At 40.8% G+C, this 20,636-nt stretch overlaps 1 protein-coding gene across 3 annotated transcripts in view; it reads right to left on the bottom strand.

Annotated features, from left to right (window-relative positions):
- Window positions 1-12,140: 12,140 nt before the first annotated feature.
- The window catches only part of LOC104947514 (FERM, RhoGEF and pleckstrin domain-containing protein 1), a 55,735-nt gene continuing 47,239 nt past the window's right edge, over window positions 12,141-20,636 (bottom strand). Inside the window, exons 16-27 of one of the 3 annotated variants that reach the window (XM_010773559.1) lie at window positions 20,298-20,431; window positions 19,348-19,429; window positions 19,026-19,263; window positions 18,798-18,928; window positions 18,623-18,691; window positions 18,178-18,267; window positions 17,655-17,737; window positions 17,136-17,245; window positions 15,630-15,766; window positions 14,561-14,668; window positions 13,435-13,586; window positions 12,141-13,347 (exon numbers count right to left, since the gene is read on the bottom strand). In XM_010773559.1, the coding sequence (XP_010771861.1) occupies window positions 13,266-13,347; window positions 13,435-13,586; window positions 14,561-14,668; window positions 15,630-15,766; window positions 17,136-17,245; window positions 17,655-17,737; window positions 18,178-18,267; window positions 18,623-18,691; window positions 18,798-18,928; window positions 19,026-19,263; window positions 19,348-19,429; window positions 20,298-20,431 (1,416 nt within the window). In that variant the 3' untranslated portion in view covers window positions 12,141-13,265. Of the gene's footprint in view, window positions 13,348-13,434; window positions 13,587-14,560; window positions 14,669-15,629; window positions 15,767-16,740; window positions 16,967-17,135; window positions 17,246-17,654; window positions 17,738-18,177; window positions 18,268-18,622; window positions 18,692-18,797; window positions 18,929-19,025; window positions 19,264-19,347; window positions 19,430-20,297; window positions 20,432-20,636 lie in introns of those variants that run through there. The other 2 variants (XM_010773558.1, XM_010773560.1) reach the window with 2 other exon arrangements.

The following is a 20,636-nucleotide window of genomic DNA, read 5'->3' as shown; positions in this document are numbered from 1 at the left end:
CGAAGGAAATTTAAATAAAAGCACAAATAGTAGTTTCATATTAGGAGACTCACAAACATTATAGATGTAGTCAATTCAACACTGCTCCATCAGTGGGGGATGGTGTTGTTGGCTTTCAAAGACTGAGTGGAGACACTAAAGGAGATTAAGTCAAGTCAGGGATACTGAGCCATTTATCTGCACAATAAAGAACAGGGATGTGATACTGCATGCTTATGATGTTACACCATGCAGGGCGTTTTAGGCACATAATACAGCCTAACACGTGCCGAATGTCAACAATGCACCGTCCAGGATCACTTTGTCCTCCTCCACCAAACAACTGTGATTAGGAGCAGGCCTTCAGGCACACAGCCACACAGCTATCTTTATTTATCCACCCAGGCTAGGGACACTTCCACTCTGTAGTGCACACTTAGCCAATCCTGCCTTACGATGCTAAGTCCCTTGAAAAACAAACGGGGAGCAAACAAAAACAAAAGCCCCAAAGAGAGCTCTGCCTCCACTGTATGCACAGGCTTTGACAGAAAAACCAAACACTGACTACCACAGTCATTTCATTTCATACTGTGTAAGACTTTCATTTATTTCTTCATGCTTATGAACACATTTTCATCCCTCTCATTTTTCTGAATGTCAGCTGAAATAACTGCAGACTAAAGGGATTTATAGAAATAAAGGGCCACAAATATCAGTGGATTTGTCCCTTTAACCAGAACTCATTTGTTTATTGTGGGCAGCGAGTGCACAATGGCCTGTTTCAGCTTTTTAAGAGGAAAAAAAAAGAGCTCAGCGTTCATGTACATTTTTCTTGAATGGGAAAGCAACTCATCAGGATTCCTTTCACATCTGACAGCTTGCCTAAACTTTGTTTTGTGAGTGCTTATCATTGAACATAATGTCTCCGCCAGTGGAACAGTACATTTTTCTAAAGTACTCCATTTATGAGCCTTGAGGGAATATTTGATACTTTATGTGTCAAGCTTATGAAATACAAAGTATTGCTAGTAAATCACAAAGTTTTTGGCTCAGCAGATTGCCAAAGAGAGATTTCCCATCTAAAATTAGTCTTTTTTATTCAAAGTACAGCCCAGCAAAGGATGACTGAAGCACTTACCTGTTGTACTGTTATGTTCCCTTAAAGTGGACCTATCATGCGATATTTGAATAGTATAGTGTAGGACCATACCTATATAAGGCACATTTGCATGGGCTGATTCTGTGAGAACAGCACCATCTACAGGCCTGGCATATGTACTACAGCGTCTCCAGCGCTTTCCAACGGCAATGTCCGTGGCTGTCTCCTCCTGATTGGTGGAGTTGGCCCAATAGCCGTAGCGCCACTTCTGTGACGTCATAGAAGTGTTCAAATCTGGATCAGTCTGTATCAGATCTGTTGCAGCCCCTTTTTAAGAGATTTGGGTATGGAGGAAAATAGAGAGGGTTGTGTTTTCTGACACTTGGTGAGTTCCCTGGAACACCGGGGACACATATTCATGTATAAAAGACGTACAAAAGTGCATTTTGCACGATAGGTCCCCTTTAAGTAAATGATCTGAGTAATTCTTCCATAGCTTAAATACATGTTTTGCTAACTCAAAAATCTCCCAAAACAAAGTTAACATCCAAAGGTGAGATTCAACTCCTGCCCAAAACCACCCAGGCTAGGCCCGCCTCCTGCAGGTTGAGCCCCTCCCCCTCACTCCCTCTCTGCCTACAGTGTATCAGAGGGAGGAATGTCAGCTATGCAGCCGGCCTGGTGAAAAGTCATTAGAGTGTAACCCCTCCGGCTGTGGCAGGTCCCATCCACACACTGCACAGTGCACAAAGCCACAAGAATGAGCGCTTAGACGTGCAGAGATTCTCTTTAATTAAGCTAACAGCATGCACTGTGGGAAAGAGGGAAACTTCCCTTAGAGGAGCCTCTTACTTTTTTCTATTTACTTAAATACTGATGCATTTGCCCTCCACTGCTTTGGTCCTTTGGGGGAATTTAAATAAGAGCGTGAAACTTTCAGGGAAATCCCATATGAACGCCGATAACCTCAGTGGTTACTTACACTTTCATCTCTGCATGCTGATAGCAGGGAGGCAGCAGCGCAGCAGGAATTTTAAGTAGTTCCACAAACACTTCACAGCAGCCCTCCATCCTCATCACAAAAGAATATACATATTTCACAATCATTTCCAAACACACCTAATATTTGACTCTTCTTGGCAATTCTTCTTGGTAATCCTTGTATTGTAAATGTTTAAACATTCAGTATTCTCTTTTGCACAGATCCCTTATAAAAGGTTTAGCTCTAAATCTCAGTACCGGAAACTAGCTTTTGTATTGGCATATTGTATGCTAATCCATCCCTCAGTGTTACAACACATCCGACAGCCGCTGATCCTGGGTTGATCCGCGTAGCGAGTGTGAATGGGAGGTCAGTGACCACAACCAGGCAATGTCAGAGGGAGAGATATGGTGAGTAAAGCTGATTAACCTACTCTGGGAATTGGCTGTTAGCTTGACACTAAATCCCAGGAGTTACACAGTAGAGTCAGAGATACAGTAATACCACAGGTGCACAAATAACACAAACAGGAGGTTTTTTTTGTAATTATAATTAGCCATATTGTAATAGTGATAGCTGTAACGAATAGTTCAAAGCTTGATAAAAAAAAGTTGAATTTTTTTAATTTGGCACAGTGCAGATAAAGATTAAATACTTATACTTAATAATAATAATAATAATAATAATAATAATGGGTTTCATTTATAAAGCACTTCATATTTGACTTCAAATCCCGAATACAATACGGTAAAATTAATAAAAAGCAATAAAAACAAACAATACAAATAAAATAAAATAAAAGGGGGGTAATAAATAAATAAATAAATAAGAGGTCTAGGGAAAGGCTCTATTGAACAGATGGGTTTTGAGGCCTTTTTTAAAAAGGCCTCCACGGTCTGTGGTGGCTATTATAAATACTATAATACTTTAATAAATAGAACTGCGGCTGCATAGTACAATTTGTAGTTGTATTGTGGTCCAGATAGTTTCGATAACATAGCAATGTAAAGTCAAAAAGTGAAGATTTAATAAAAAAATTGGTCGGCATGAACGTGTATTCTCAATCTAACAGCACTTAAATGTACCCTTATATAATCACAAAAATAAGAAAATGTTGAATGATTTTTTTAAAGCTTTATTTGGGAAAGCCCTAATATGCTGAAAATGTCACTACATAAACCCACACATGTCAAACTCATGAGGCTACATAAATCAGGAGAGTGAGAACCACTCTGCACGGCTAAAATAACTATAAGTGTTTCTAAGACTTAAAGTTTATCAAGGTTATCATGGCTCAAAAGGTTCAAAGTGCTAAAGTGTAGCATACATCAAGGGAAGTCACCTCCACACACATCAAGTAAAGAATTGAGTGAATGCAATTCATTGGGTGGAAAAAATAATGACAAGGTTAAGAGAGTTAGCATACCCTCCAATCTCTTCTGTCATGGTAACAGCCGTTTTCCCACAATTACAAGTTAATGGTCAGTTGCAGTGAAAGATGGGAGGGTTCATAAAGCATTACTTTTATAGACAGCTCAAGGAGGCTCTGGGAGTAAATGCACCTCACAAATAACATACAAGGACTTTAAAGGAAGTCTGTTAGTCATTAGTCTGCTCTTTCTAGACATTTCTCCATCAGCCGACATGGATGTTGTTGTTCAGTCAGGAGTGCTGTAGTGGTTTACAGGCTTTAATCCAATGAGCCTAATCTGTAGGATAGTGCATGTGTGCAGAGGAATGATTGCTGCCTTTGGAGCTTTATGCTTGACCAGTTTCACCCCATGCCAAACACTCAGGGCGGCCTCTTTCAAATCTAATGAATCAGTGGTGGCGCGAGAAGCAGTATCCACCTACACTTTATATATTTCTCTCATTCACTTGCTCATGTGTGGGCTGGGCCCTGTAAAGACCTGTTGTACTGCCGCAATTCATGTGACTGTTACAAGCAGCTTGGGGCTAATGTGGACTCTTCATGTTTGACTGCACTCCCTCACAAGGCTTTGCAGAGTAAAGCTGTTGTTTCCAATCAGGCCCTAAGTTAAGAGGAAAATAGGTGACAGGAAGGGGATATGGAAAACTGCATTTTGAATTGTTAACACACTCCAACAAAGCATTGTAGTTTCTTTTATAGTTTACCAGCATCTAGAAATGGTTAACTGGAAACCTTTTTGAGGTGGTCTTGACTTTTGACATTGTACGAAAAAAAATCCTGTTTCTCCTACCTGGCCCATTCATTAAGTATGTCTGAGAGAAATGTTGATGTTTAGCTGGTGTAATGTTTGTACAATTATTACCATCTTAGTTTAACGTGTTGCTTAGTACCAACAGTTATTGGCAGTAAAGGTGTGGCTGATGGGGTGATCAGGTTTACATATTGCATTAAATGGAATAATGACTCAATAATTATGCTATCTGACACATTCACCAACGTTTTCCAGAAGAGAACACAACACATAAACATGATGGCAATCCTTCTTATAAACGCAGAGCCGAGTGGTTGACAAACTGACAGAACGACCAAAAAGTTCATGACATCTCTGGAGCCACAGAGCTAGCATGAATCCTTATCAGCTAGATTTGAAATTCTCCATAAAGATACCAAAGATATGTTGTGCAGTCTTTTGCACATCCTGTAAACTGCAAACTCTCACCAATCTCATTCTTTAACAGATCAAAGACGATGATGAGTTGATATCAGTTAACAGAGCAAGGCCAACTGGATTAACCACATAGCTGACAAACCTCAGAAATAGCAACCTTAATGACTTAGAGCAGGGGTTCCCGGGTCGCGAGATGATTACAAAATAAAAATGGAAAATTTAAAAAAAAAAATGTATACAAAATGTTTTATTAATTTTTTTTATAATGTTTTATTATTATTAATAATAACGTTTGCATAGACATTTTCAGGGGCGGACTAGCCATCAGTATAATTTCCCTGCAACGAGGCTCCCCCTTTGACAATCCACTAGTCTCTGGCACTGTTATTTTGGGGGTCGCGGGCTGAAAAGTTTGGGAACCCCTGACTTAGAGGATGGGAACAAAGCAATACTTCACTTGATTGCTAAGCTGTTGATGGTAATGTGCTGCAACCAATGGCTCCAAAGCAGGATGTGAGAGGAAGTTTAATTCAGACTGATGTGTTGTGAATGTATGGAGGGACTTAGACAAAGCAGCGTTAAAGACTTCCATAACATCGACCACCCAGCAGCTCTATTATTCCACACTATTCTCCATGTGTATAGAGAGAAGAGCGTTCAAGCTAAACAAACCAGAGGTGGTAGTATTCCAGCATTCAAAACAAACTTCACCTCAGCAACAAGCCCCGACTTATAAATCACAAATATAGTTGGATAACAGGGGTGTATATGTTCTCAGGAGGTGAGTGTAAAACAAGTCCCAGAGTGGCATGCACTTGCTAACAGGAAAGGACACACTGGCCAGGCTCTTCTGTTATGGTAACCTCCTCCATAACAGCTCTGCTCTATCAGGCAGAACGCTCAGACAGAGTGGGCGTTTTAACAGCGAGCCCTGCCTAAAACTTCTGGTCAGTCCAAATACAGCCACAGGAAATCTGCTCTATCTAGTAAGCGACAGGCCTCTGCCTCTCCCACAAGAAGATGAAGGACAGGAAGTCATGGGCACTTCCTGTTCAGGCAGGCAGGATGGAAAGAGCTTGGAGATTTGGGGGTGGCAGTGGCCAAAAAGAGCCGTTTTCTGTTTTGAGAGAGTCCAAATGAACCATCGTGTTCATCTCTACTTCTGCTACAAAAGCATATTGTCTGTGTAACTGAAATAGCAATACAAAAATATATATAAAAATAGCCATGAAATAAGTACACGTTCATGGATGCCTGTGATCAACGGCTGAACTAAATAAATCAACGTATTGCAGATTACACAGTCAATGGGAAACAGTAGTTTCTCATTTCCCACGCCGACTCGGAAATTGTTAAATAATCTTGTGATGTGACCACAAACCAAATCCTGGGATTCTGTCTTGGCTCAAAATTCATATTTAACACTTATTTTTAACATGTGGTTAACATACTTTCTGGCACACCGAGTGGTTTGAGAAAAACAAAAAAACGGCCCCAGAGAAATAGGCCAGGTGTAAATCTAGTCCATTACATTTAAGTATTTTCTTCATTTTCACTGGAACAGATTATGTCTGTCTGGGAATTTGATCCTTTGGGTTGGATTTGCTACTGTAGTACTTTGATATGTGGACTAACCAGGGTTGGTCAAGGTTGGATGAAGGAAATCCTTTCAGTTAAAAAAAAACAAATATCTATATTATATCAACCTGCGTGTGCAAAATTAAGGAATCCTCCCAAGCCCAGCTACTCCGACTGCAAGAGCATTGAGTGGCAAATCTGGTTTAGATTATAACTGCAACTGCCAAAATCCATGCCCAAACCCAAGCAGACACATTTTATAGTGAATTTGATGGGTGCGTTTTATTTCACACTTTCCCTGAAGCGTTTTATCACTGCTCATATCTGGAGTTTAAATGTTTCCATTCCAGTTACTGTAAGTTACACATTCAGAAACGTTTAGAGACAATAGTGGGTAATTACTGGACTGTATAACAGCTGACAGTTGGAAAAGCAGGGGAACATGTGTCTTTACATGCCAAGAGGGGGACTGTATCCCTGCTACAACATTCACCCGTCAGCTGTTAAAGTGTACCCGTCAGTATTACGCAATACAACTCAACAGCACCACAAACATGATCAACAGGGTAAACCAATGACGTGCTTAAACTGTTGTAACAAACAAACCAAACATTCCTGTATTAGACTGCATTCGTTTTTTCCCAAATGTGCATGAAAGACTTGAAAGAAAAAGAGTAACAGAAACAAAAAATCCTCCTCGCTTTACACAACATATGCGATAATGTCAGGCCCTTACACACTGGGGATATTACAACAAGCATTAACCAGACTTATGGTGTGACCTATGAGGTGTTGGAGAGTTTGATATATTTTGTGGTAGTTTTAGGCTTGTTTAATTAGAGAGAAAGAGAGAGAGAGTCTCTTAATGGGTGAATTGGTTACAGGAGCAGCCTCATGTATTATTGACCCATTCAGAGAACTCATCTGCTCTCCTAGCCCCCTGGGTTTGTTTGTGTGGAGTACCATTTACCATCACAGTAACAGAGATAGGCAATGCACCCTTTTAGCCTGATACCAACAGGCCTTAGAGGTAGAGGAATAAAGAGGGAGGTCAAGCTGTGAAGGCCTCACAAAACACTGACAACCTTCTGACTGGCAGCATATGTTTGGGGCCTGCTCCCATCATGCAAACAACTAGAGAAGTTGTTTTATTTTCAGTTCTGCTAGACCTAGAATCAAATCGACTGAGCACATGACGGTGAGTGGCATGACTAACAAATCCGGTTCACTGCATGAGAGGACATGTCTTCATCTCAGTGAACAAACTAGGAAGAAACATGTTCTTTCAAAACCAAAGTTGAAAATAAGTTCATGGCAAACTTACTGAAAAATACACAGAGCACTTGGGGTAATCCTAGGACTCACACATACATGTATTGGGACATTTCAGAACTTTGAAGATAAAAGCAGAGGCGATACAGATTGGATCAAGAGGGCTGTTGAAAGTGAGGGGTGTTTATCATGTGAAGCTGAAGGGGAGGCCATGGTTTGTGCAGTGATCTCACATTTGGTGAGGTCACTGCACAAACTTCATATTCTGTGCATTGCAAAAGCGGCTCGTCATTACCGGCAATGTTTAACTTGAGTAAACGCTGGCTTCAAAATATAGCCACATGATTCAAGGGGAAATGGCACAGGTAAGAAAAAGGGATTATGAGATAGAGGACATGGGGTGATTACATGCATGAAGGAAGGATCAATGAACTCTACTTGTTTATGTCAAATTGTAATTGGGTGAAACCACAAGACAGGAAATGCTGTCCACCTGCCAAACAGATTAAGAAGCATCTCAATTGTCCATCGGCCATTTTGACAAGAACGAAAAACCCTAAGAGGCGCAGAGAAGCTTGTCAATTGAGTTTGCAAATAGGACTTTTCCCACAGGCTTTAATTCCTCACAGCGAGGTTAAGCAGCAACATGTGTGCTCTATTGAATATTGACCATGTTGTCAATATATTATTAGTATTTTCGGAAGCACACGTGAGACCTCCACTGGTTTAGTGGTTTAGTCAGTTGTGTGTTCAGTGGCCATGGGCAGCTAATGGCATCACTCCTACATAATGATACCCATCTGGTGTACAGCTCCCTCGGGTCAGGAGCACTGAGGATCTGAGTGGCAGTTAGGACTATTAATTACAATTGCCCTCCAGCTGTTTCATACACCTAATACGCTAACTAAACATTTCCAACTGCTATTGATTTTTTATGTACCCATCAGTCGATTAAAAAATGACATAAACAAAACTTATCATGTGTTTTAAAGAAGTGAATCGGCAGTAAAACAAATTCAAAGCTGTTGACAGCCATCATGGAGCTAATAGTGTTCTCAGCATGCTGTAAGTGTGGAGAAATAGAGGGAAGGCACAGCTGAGAGCTCTGACCTATCACTAGTCTCTTCACTCTGCACTCAACAATAAACAAAGAGGCTCTTGCCAGTGTGTGTCTTCACGAAAATGCACACATTGTTAGAAGAGGAAAAGAGACGCTTACTTGACTTCAAAACTGTGTTGAGAAATTGTATTGTAATTGTCAGTAGGTATGCATGTACTATACTGTATGTTATAATCTAAATAATATGTTTCTGGGAGTTTGAAAGGACAGAAAAATGTGTGTTTTAAATCTGTGTGTGTGGTTAAAGCTACAATCCCCCCTTTATAGCCCTGGAACAGATCCCTCTATTCCCGCAGAGGTATTTACATGTTTCATGGAGGAATTAATTAAAATTGCGTGGAAGGCGGTCTCGTGTACAGTCACATTCTTGTCCCACTGAAAAACTGTAAGAAACACTTGAACAACACAGCAATATGTTCACTCCAACAGATTACATATCCACACCAAGAGCCAGAGGGGTGGCCAAAGGCGACATGGACCCCTCTGAAATCAGATTGGCCCCTTTGATGCCCCACTACCGTGCGAAGATGACAGGTAGTTCACTGGTTTATAAGTAACATGGAATGATTACCTAACAGGCCTACCAGGTAGGATGCAAAACAATTCAAAACGACTCAAAGTGACCACAAAGAGACACATCACAACTCCTAAGAGACGCAAAACAACGATAAAGACACAAAATGATCAGAGAACGATGCAAAACAACCATGAAGAGTCATTGTGTCTTCTTCTGCTTCTGTGTAGGAGCATTTGATACATTTTTGTATATTTGGACTAAACAATGTTCAGTTTACTTTTGCAATGAACCAAAGCTTGACCCATTTTTACTCATTTCACAAATGTTTCCTATATACTTCTTTAAAACTGTACGCCTTTCAAAAGTGACTAAACCTTTCCCCATAAGATATCTGGATGCCTGCTTATAATAATACAAAAAAAAAAGTTCAATGCCGTTTCGTCACATTAGCTCAGTCCTCCTTACACATGTTGATTACCCAACATGCATTCTTGTATTCATTTCTGCTCTCCTCCCTCAGGCTTCTCTGGCAGTGGACCCCAGTGAGAATTAATAAATAATACAAAGGTGTGGTTGGTTGGATGTCTGTGATCCTGACTCAGGATTCCATTTCCCTGACAGAGAGCCTGGACGGTGTCCATTTCTGTTACCTAGCAACTTCTTCCAGGAAAGCTGGAACAATCAGCCGGAGCACCAAACACACTCATAGGCAACAAAAGGGCCAACTCCTTTTTCCTCCTGAGCGCAGAAGAAAACTGATACTGAGGAGGTAGGTCCTCGTCCCCCAGATGTTCTAAAGTGCACAGTCCAATTCAGTTTCATGTCACTGTCACTGGACCCTTTAGATGTGTCTGAAGCATGAAACTGAAGCCACATGCTTTCTCTGGTGAGGAGGCATTATGTCATCTCGTTAAAATTGATGCCCTCATTGACACCAAGTACAAAACACCTCGATCAGGCACTGATTCGGTAGACTTTCCAGGAAAAAAAACACTTGGAATAAATAGAATAAGCAAGCCTGAACGTTTTCAACCACATTGTGGCTTTTTACGAAGTGAGGTTATATGCTAGAAATGCAATCATGACAGATAGTTGTATTGTGCAACAACAGTGTATGAAAAATCTTACAATATCTTATCATTTGTTCACTTCTATTCAGTTTCTCTCTCACATATTTGTAGATCAGGGGCACACAATCAATAATGTGATATTTTTTCCACACAGAAATCCAACATGTGCTCCCACCCAGCTAATCTGAGGTCAGCTGTATGAGGATTCAAAGGATGTAAAGAACTCTGTAGCCTATCATTGTTCACATTACCATTAATACACTGCTTTATAGTTGAACATACTTTTTATGATGTGGTTATACAACGGTCCATCATTTCGTTTTGTAAAAGTTCCCCTTTGTGTATATATTTCTGACAGGCACACGCCCTTATCCATCCACTCCTCACCACTCTCTTGAGGTAACTACACATTTCTGGGCGTACACATGTGTAAAGGTCACACACGCTACAACATGACCTGCCCTTTTCACCCAGCAAAACCCACATGTGCTCACCAAGTTGATCTAAAGTCAGCTGACTTTTTGCTCAAAATGTGAGTAAAAGCTGTAGTTCCCCAGGGCAACAAAGGTGTAAACTGACACTATACCACTAACCGAGATTAAGGTGGACAAGAAGAAGAAGGGAGGGGGGAGAGATAAGGTGTGTACTTACAATCAGCACGGAGGTCCTAACCACCTCAGAGACACTTTGCCTGAGTTCAGCCGCGGTGCCAGGCTTCCCCAAACCCCGCGTAAACCTCCTGGTCTCCGGATGCGCTGGAGTACCCATCGTTGCGCACCACTTTGCATCAATGACCGTCCAATCCACAAGTTAAACAAGGTTTAGAGCAGAATCATTCCCGGTGTATCCGCCTCCCCGATCCCCGCTAGTGAGCACGAGTTTGAAGCTGAGTCATGTTGTGGTGTTTCGGCTGATTCACTCCCACCTCTCGAACTCTTTTCACTTTTAAAATACAACGCGTGCTGCATTATTCCGGCGAGCTACCTTTTTCCATCGGATTTAATGTTGTCATAACAAAGTATCCTCTTGAGAAGTGTCTCATTGGCCGTGCAGCGCCAGACAGGAGGTGTATAATCTGTCTCCCCAACGCACTCCGCCCCTCACCGGTTTAAAGGCCTGCCCACTGCCGGCTGTGTGAGCCGCTGGGCCCGGACTTTGGACTGGCAGCACTCTGAATGACTGAACCAATATTATCATAATACCAGAGTTCAAGTTTCTGGTGTTACAACCTCTGTACCTTGTGGCATGTGAATTAGGTTAGACTAGATTACACTTTCACAGAATAACCAGATAAAAGGCCAGATCAAATTGGGTCATATGAAGTAGCTGGTTCACTGACATTAGATTCTAAAACAAGATAAGATAAGATTTACTATTTTCTCTGCTTGTAAATTCATGCTTTAGGATTATTTTCTGATATCATTGGTAAAACATATTTTAACAACTTCAATTAACTATTTTGGTGTTGAGGAGAAGCACTATTTAAGAAAAGAGGTGCTAAATCTGGTCATATTTCTTATTTAGAGACAGCAGGTTCATTATGAAGATGTGGAGCCTAAATCACAGTACTCAATAGTTTTACTTCGTTTAATTTCCATATTTCAACATTGCTAAATTGTTGCTTTAACATGCGTTGACCCTTATTTCATGAAGAACTAGATGCAGAATGACATACACATGAAGTATTGGTGTCAGTGTGCAGAGCAAAAATAATACTTTCTATTGGTTTTACTGAGTTTACTAAACTAGGCTGTGGTTATGGTTTGACTGAACCAAAAAACTTGATCAATGATGCCCTCTGTAGGTCACATGTGTAAAAACACTGAAGGGCTGCCCTGCTTTAGATTTACTTAACATATTTTCCCTGTTGAAAACATCATCCTAGCCTCTGGAGCTTCATCAAAAAAACACACATAGCACAAATCCAAGTTTGAATATGTTTCTTTTATTGCTTTCATTTCCAAAGAGCTCTTTGTTGTCTGCGAAAAACATGCTGCAATTCTAAGAAGAACTGAGGTTTTCCATTTCATTTTCGTCACTGCAAAACCCTGTTAAATGCATATTTCCATTCATTTCGACCCATAAAAAGATCTGGTTTCTGTATACAGGAGGCAGCCTAATTCACTGAGGGCGGCAACGCTTGGAACTGAAAGTTTCTATTTAGTTTCACACATAATCTTTAAAGCTTTCACTTACACTCACCTTCATCATACAACGATTCCGAACAAGTCTCACATTTTCTCATACAGCTGAAGTCGAACTTTAGTTGATAAAAAAGAAAATCTAAACAGTCTGAGACTTATTCATACAACAAATATCAGCGAATAGAATATTTACTTTACTTGAACTGGCATTAACCTGGGATGGCAGCTACCCATGGCCACATCGTGAGCAATTCAAGGGTAATTTAATAATACAACAAAATAATATTTTCATTATTTTTTTTTTAACACGAACACATTGTGCTGGGCCAGGTGTGAACAGAGCATTCACCGTTAAAGGGTTGCCTGTTTAAAATGTCATAGAATACAGTATAAGGAGACACTCCCCAATGTTATAAAATAGCATTAAAAAGTCCAGGACATTGATAGAAACCGGTTTGGCACTGAAGTTGCAGGATATTTTCAAAGCAGCAGTTTTCAATAAGATGAAAAAGTGGAAAAAACATTATGACAATGCAGTGATAGTTTAACCATCCAAGAGGGAATGCTGATTATCTAAATATCAACATATCCTGCTGTAAAACAACAATGATAAAATGTAAAACCAGAAAGATAGGAAGTGGTTCAGACCATTAGAAAACAGTATAAAATGACATCCTTCAAAAGAGGTTTCCGAGTTGAGAGTAAAAATGCCAAAAAATGCAGTCTCTGATGCAGTCTAAACCAGCGGACATGTCACCATTAAAGCATTAAAAAGCACTAAATGTGCATGGACACATAATACAAATGTCCCAGATATGTGTAGAAAATAAAAGCAAAGAGTCCAGAGGGGGAAGAGCAGAAGACACCCGAAGGATCTTTTGTTTTTGAAACAAGGTGAGCCATCTCAGAGAGGATGGGACTCTTTGCTGTTCGGGACACGAGCGCCCCCGGTGGGGACCGTGGCACTGCGGATCACCTCCATCCACCTGCGGGAGGAGAAGGGGTTTTCATCCATCCTCTAAATACCAGGACTCAACATAACTGTGCATCTGAATGATTATACAATAGCATACCTCTCAAAAGTGTATTCGCTCTCCGATCGGAAATAGTAGACGTGGGACTTGAAATGCAGTTTGAAGACGTAGTCCTTGTGGATGTTTTCAGAGTCTTTGGGGACGGTGACTGAGTAACCCAGCAGAGGAAGGCTGGCCAGTGGATAATCATCCTGAGGAACAAAATAAAAATGAAATTAAGATGCACGTTTATTTGGGTCTGTTATTAATTGCACAAACGATTTGCTATAAAAAACTAACAATAAACAGATCCATTGCTCCCAATAAAACGGTTAATCAAAAAATCATCCAACATTGGAGGAAGTATACATGAAGTATCAATGAAGTACTCTGCCCCTGCAACTCATACATTTTCATAATACAAATACAAGACAGGCCCAACTACACTAATCTCTACATTTTGGAAGTTTCCTCAACTGTTTTCTTTTTGGAAAAAAAAAGGTTGGAAGGTTTTACTTCTGTGAGCTTTAGACAGTTATTAAAATGAGGGAAATGTCTCTTTCAACCATCAACTCAAACACATCTGTAACATGACATGGAGCCTCAACTATTCAATGCGATCTTCTAAGGAGTAAAGCCTTTAAAAGAAACTGGTTCTATCTTTAGAAATGACATTTTTTGTTATAAGCCTTTTAGGTTATAAGCCTTTTATGTTATAAGCCTTTTATGTTATAAGCCTTTTAGGTTATAATAAGCCTTTTATGTTATAAGCCTTTTATGTTATAAGCGACATTGACTTTCCTATATTTCAAATATGTTGGAACCTTTAATTTAAATAAAACAGTGGATTTGTTGGTTCTTGATAAGCAGTTGTTCAGAACATTTGTTACTCTTTCCAAGTATGAAAATTGGTTTTGTATTAGTTTCATGATATTTTTGATTGAAAATCAAACTTGCTTGTGGAAAATTGACCAGCCAATAATTGTTTTGGTGGAAGAAGTAAGATTTAAAAAAGGTAAAACTGCATGGGAAAGCCTGTAACCATGTGTCATGGCACAGAGATGAGACATTCTACACAGAGATGTGATGAGAGGAGAGTAAACACAGCAGAGCGGGGAGGGAGGTAAATGTGGGGGGGGGGCTGTGATGCGTTCGCTGGACAGAACTGAGAGTGAATGTTCATCACCTGGTGGGACTTGTAGAAAAACAGGCTGAAGTTGGTGAAGACCACCCAGAGCTTCTGCCAGCCGTTGCTGTTCTTGAACTTCCTCAGTAAGTTTCCAGACAGCTGATTCTGCAAAGACAAAACACAGCTTTACATCTAGAGCTATGGAAAACAAATACATATCATAAAATCATTTCTAGCGTTAAACACTTCGATTTTGACTAAGAATGTGAAAGAAGGATTCAATAAATTAAAGAATATGTCTGGTTATTCTTTCAATATTTTTTTTATTGCTAACAATAAAAAGCCAAAACCAAAAGATGACCGATCCTCTGAAGACTGATATAGATTATTCCCTTGTGCCATAAACCTCAGTTATTGTCTAAAAATGATTAAAGACACACATTTCCATGCGTGAGAGTGAACATATGCACTGTTGTTTATTTTGAGTTAATCCCGCATTCACACTCCTGCTGCTGTAAATACTCACTAGACTAGAGGATCGAATGTGAGTTAATCCGCTGCTGAAAATAGTCATGCTGCAAATACAGTATTAACACCTGTCTAAGAAACCTTTGGTAAGAACTATCGCCTAGGTGTTAAAGGAAATCACTTGTGGACAATATATTTGTGACCTGATTTTAAAGAATTCATGTCTCCAGTAGGAACTAGAACGCTTGAGTGCTGCAAACACTCCAGGAACATCAGAAAGTATGAAAAGATCAGCTAATATCTTGTTGGTTTTGGTCATTTTATGCATTTGCTGACTATTAAATAAATATAAAATATGGCCAGCCTCCATTTTCCTTGTTTGTACTTTACATAAGCTATAAATCTACTGTCACTAGCATGTTTATCTTTTAATAGTTTCCAAGCTAAAGTCATTTTAAAGCAAGGGCTGACCTGAGAACAATATCAAACAGTTATTGGCCCTTCTATGACATTATATTTCATAATCATAGGAATACTATTGTAAACCACAAGGTTGTATAAAACTAATGAATGTGTCACTGATCTATATGTGTCTTCCTATGGTAAAGTTCAGGGGAACACATACACAGGGCCTCTCCTCTCTGCCTGACTACTTTACCTCTAGACTCCTGCAGGATTCACTAAAGGAGAGGCTCTGAACTCGGTACCAGCAGATAACAGACAGAGGAACTGGTCCCTGGCCACTGGGGGACCCCACCATGGGGGCCTTATTCACACTGACTGGACTAGGGTCCTCTACCACGGAGGAATGCACAGACGCATGGGGAGAAGAGAGAGAAAAAAAACAGACAGGGAGGGAAGGACAGAAACACAGAGACTGAGTCGGTGAAACACAGGCATGCAGTAGCAGGGTAAACACGGAGGCCGACCACAGTGTGTCCAGGCAAAGCTGTGAAGAGGACGTGGTTACAGAGGAAGAGCAGAAGTAGATCAGGGCAAAACAGGATCCATTCTGTGAGATTAGGACCTTTAGCAAATCTACGTACTGCTCTCTCTCTCTCTTTGTATAGACGGTCAGAGACTTCAGGTGCCAAGGGAGGAGAGAAAAGACAGAACCACACAGGAGAGCCACAGTCTGAGTTTAGATTAGGACGTCACGCAGGCTGCTGTTAGCCAGAAGAAGGAAGGGGGAACAGTGTTCTCACTGAGGCTGCAAATAGAGCAAATCGGAAGCTTTCATCATATTATCTGGTATAAAGATTGCAAAAACTAAATTCATTCAAATTGTATAATTCCAATCATTTTCAGATTTCGGGATAAGATGAGTTTAGAATGTATCGTATGGAGTTTTTGTCCATTAGTAGTGGTTCCATATTTTGTTACAAGAGTATGAGGAAACAAATTAATATGTGCTACCAAACTGTTGTTATGATTCTTATCCAACCACTGGTTTAATAAATAAACTGCACCAAGTATAATTATAGAAATGTGAAATTTGTCACCAATTTCTTATCATAAAAATGTGACTACGTATTTTGAAAAATAAACATTGAAATTGATGAGCCTTGAACTCATTTCAGTTCATTTGCCCACAATTCGCAAGAAAATGTTTCAAAGTAATACATATTTAGTTTATGGAGTACAGCGCAGGAGGATACTGTTCCCACTGAGAGAGAATAAAGTGAATTAGGACACAGCACACTCAGACACAGAGAGAGGAAACAGAAGCAGGAGGGGAGCGGTCTGAGGCGCTGAGGTTGGTCCGGTACCTCCACAGCTACGCTAAAGTCCACCATGGACACACTGGTGTTCCTGTGCCAGCACACGTGCACCATGGTGTTACCACGGTGAGGGCCGGGCTTCTCCAGCGCCGTGTGCAACGCTGTAATGTCGTCCTCAGACTCCGCCTCCAACGAGGAGTCCTCAGGGCATTCTGGGAAAGTCAGGAGGTTGTTACTGCTAGACAATAAGCTGGGTGATGAGGGGAGAAGGAGGCTAGAGCAGACACAAGGTCAGATCATTCACAAATCAAACATGGTCGCATGTATCTGGAATTACAGTTGTTGGTACTGTAAAATGTATTATCAAATTGCTAGTGTATATCCACTGTTCATTTTAGTAGTATACATTTTATACGTGAGTGTATGTGTATGTAGTAACTTACTGTTGTCTATCAGATTGCAGATCAGTAGTTCCGATGTCCCATTGCTGGTTTTCGACGTATCTATCGCCATCTGTATGTCCTCCATCCACTTCTCCCTCTCTATCAGTGAACTAGAGTAAAAAAGAAAAACACAAATACATAAAGTGTCCCATCATTACTCACAGCAGGATGGCCTTGAAGTGAGAAATAGTCCAGGGAACAAGAATGTCACAAGTTTGATCAAAGTGAGTCCAGGTGTCCTGCCAACTTTTGCTCAAAAGACACTTAGACGCCATCTGGTCATCCATGGAAGACTGGATTAGCAACATGTAGTTTAAAAGCAGCAAAGAGAAGAAATTTTTTTTTCCATCTAAGTGAAACAAGTGGAAATGAAAGCACTTGAGAGAAATGTGCATAACAAATCATTTCCCGCAATACTTTATGCGACAAGCCTCAACATTTCTACACAAAAAAATGCTACACAGCCACTTTGGTGTCACATTTAGGTTCCAGGTACAAGGTGTCGTACGCCGCTCTTACCTTGCTGCTACCACCACAGACTGCTGCTGTCCAACCAGCGTGAAGGCGTGCGGTACGCCCCACTCATCCTCACTCTCTCTGATCTGGAAGAAGAACACAGAAAAAACATTAGATAGCGGCGGAATCTGGGACAGCAAGGACCAAAATAGACTGAAAGGGAGAAACGGAGGGAGGGATGATGAAAGGGAAGAGAGACAGAAGGACAAGTGAAGTTATCCTGAAAGTGTGTGTGTGATTGCGTCTGTGTGTGTGTGTGTGTGTGTGTGTGTGTGTGTGTGTGTGTGTGTGTGTGTGTGTGTGTGTGTGTGTGTGTGTGTGTGTGTGTGTGTGTGTGTGTGTGTGTGTGTGTGTGTGTGTGTGTGTGTGTGTGTGTGTGTGTGTGTGTGTGTGTGTGTGTGTGTGCAGGGTTGTGGGAAGACATTGGAAAGAGCTCAGCTCTTTGACGCGGCTTATTTGCAGTAATGACAAACTGGTGACAGCTGTTTGAAGCACTTTGTGTTCAATTGAAAGAAACAGCACTTACTGTCATGCCATTGAGCAGCATCTGCCCGTGCACTTTGAACTGATTCGTCGCAGTCATCCCTCGACTCGTGTACAAAATGACGTCGTTGAACTAAAACGAGAGAGGCGGGGAGAGAGAAAGTGAAAAATGTACATTAACAACCTTTCAAACCAAGTGCCATTAAGCCTGTTTTTGTATGAATTATTACACTGAATGTATATGATCTAATTAATAATCCCAGAGAAGTACAAACAACTTGTTCTCAACCACATAAATACTTTAAAACAACTGTCAAAGTAACATGCGGTACATTTCCCATAATTAAATGTTGTAGTACATCTGCTATCACCACCTGAGTGTTGTATAGCTGAAAAGGAACAAAGCCGAATTACTTTTCCACTGAGATCATTCCACTAAATAATTCAATAAACAATATGACATGAACTAAAAAGAGAGTGGGTGTTACCAGGAAAAACATCCGTTGCTGTAGGCCTTTTCCAGACAGTTTGTTGAGGCAGCCTAACCTGATGAACTCCTGGGAAAGTAAAAACAAAAAGCATGCATCATTTATCAGACTTACTTTATCTTCAGAGAATCCAAAAAATATTTGCCCCTGTCTTCTCTTTAAGCTTTGAACTCACCCGACTAGGAACAACAAGATCGTTGATGCCAATCAAATCCTTTTTCAGCTCCAGAAGTTTCTGGAAATTCTCCATCTTGTTCAGGCTTCCCTGGAGCTGCTCCACCACCTCGGACACATCCGCCAGAGCAGCTACAGACACATCAGGGGTAAGAGAGTATTGGAGATACATGCTACAGCTCCAGAACACCTACATATGCCTCTATGTTCACCAGCCTGAGCGTAGTACCTCTGCAGTCCCTGAAATCCACATGAGTTGCCGGGTAGTGTTTGCACAGGCGCTCCAGGATCTGCTTGTAGTGACTGAGGCGGTGCAGAGGCCTCAGGATGAAGACATTGAGGGGGACGTAGCACACCTTCTGCAGCTCAAAGTCCCTGCAGAGACCCTCCAACCTGTGGGACCCCCTGGTCGCCTTCTCCAGCTCCAACAACACTTCAGACTGCTTATGCAGGTTTGCAGTCAGGGGCTATGGACAACATCAAAACAAGACACATATAAATACAATATCATTCATAACTGTTATTGCAGATATGCAGGAGTTAGGCCTCACCTTTAAGCCTTGAAGGTTCTTATACATGACATCTCCAATGCGCTGGTAGTCTCCCTTTATGTGAGCATTGGAGCGTCCTTCCCTAAAACAGATAAACATCAGCAAGTTGTTTTATCTCTTAGACATTGTGCAGCCATTTGTAGACACTGAATTAATTAACTAAGCAGCGCAAAAGCACTTTAGGCTTATTGATTATTTAGACAAGCTTCACTTTAGGCAAGTGAAATTCCAATGGAGTTCACACGGGCTCTTTAACTTTGATAAAATTATCCACCAGCAGATGTCTCCCTCGAGCAGAGTGAAGGGCTGCCATTACTGGATCCATTCAGAATATTTTTAGTTTGATCCAGAAGTTACTTTAAGGAAACATATCCAGTTTATAGAACACCTAAGAATCCTAATCTATTATAGGAAGCTTTCTCTCATCTCTCGTATAATATTTGAGTATGCAAAGCTAAAAAGGAGACACATGCAGCGCTAGATCATTTGCATACACATTTAAATAAGGTTCTTATCAGCAGTTCGCCTCTAATATCACTCTCTGCTTTAATTTAGAGTCCTCAGGATGACTAGCGAGGCTTTGAAATAAAAATAATTTATGTCTGCAGTTAATGACCGTACATTCTGACACGCTAAGAGACTTCATGCATCACTGCCTGCATGGCTGTATGCATGTGTGTGCTTGTGTTTTAGTGTGTGTTAAATAAAGCACAACATCATTAAAGGGGTTCAGACAGCAAAAACCCACAGGCAGGAAAAGGCCGGCCTTGGTGCAGTAAGACTGTTGCCATGGAGATGATAGCTCCTCGGGTCATTGAAAGGGTCTGGGTCGCTCTCTTAGACTAAATGCCAATAAATCTCATTAATAAAATGATGATAAATTGGGCTAGAACCAAACCACCCCATCTCTGGATGTGTTTTCAACACACAGGGAGTGAAATGAGTCTCACCACAACGCAAGCCTCTGCTCCACCTCCTTGAGAAAACCTGTGTGGAACTTGTGCAGCGGCTCGAAGGTGGAGAGGACGGTGTTCTTCAGAGACTCCGGAGTCTCTTCATCTTGTCCTACAGCACTCTGGAAAGACTAAGATTACAGAAACATGCATCAGAGTACAAGTAGGGAAACATGACCTAAAGCTAGATACATTAGGGTTCTTCCAGACATGTTTTAAGGTAAATACAAATACTCTGCTGTTAATATAAATATAATATCTGATGTGTTTTCCACAAAAAAGTTCAACCACAGAGGTAATAATTATTAAAATGATATCGCCTAATAGATTGTATAT

Source organism: Notothenia coriiceps, unplaced genomic scaffold, assembly GCF_000735185.1.
Source record: "Notothenia coriiceps isolate Sejong01 unplaced genomic scaffold, NC01 NC01_scaffold00012620, whole genome shotgun sequence".
NCBI classification, from domain to species: domain Eukaryota; kingdom Metazoa; phylum Chordata; class Actinopteri; order Perciformes; family Nototheniidae; genus Notothenia; species Notothenia coriiceps.
Note: the sequence above shows the minus strand (reverse complement) of the source record. Positions and strands in the feature narration are given on the sequence as shown.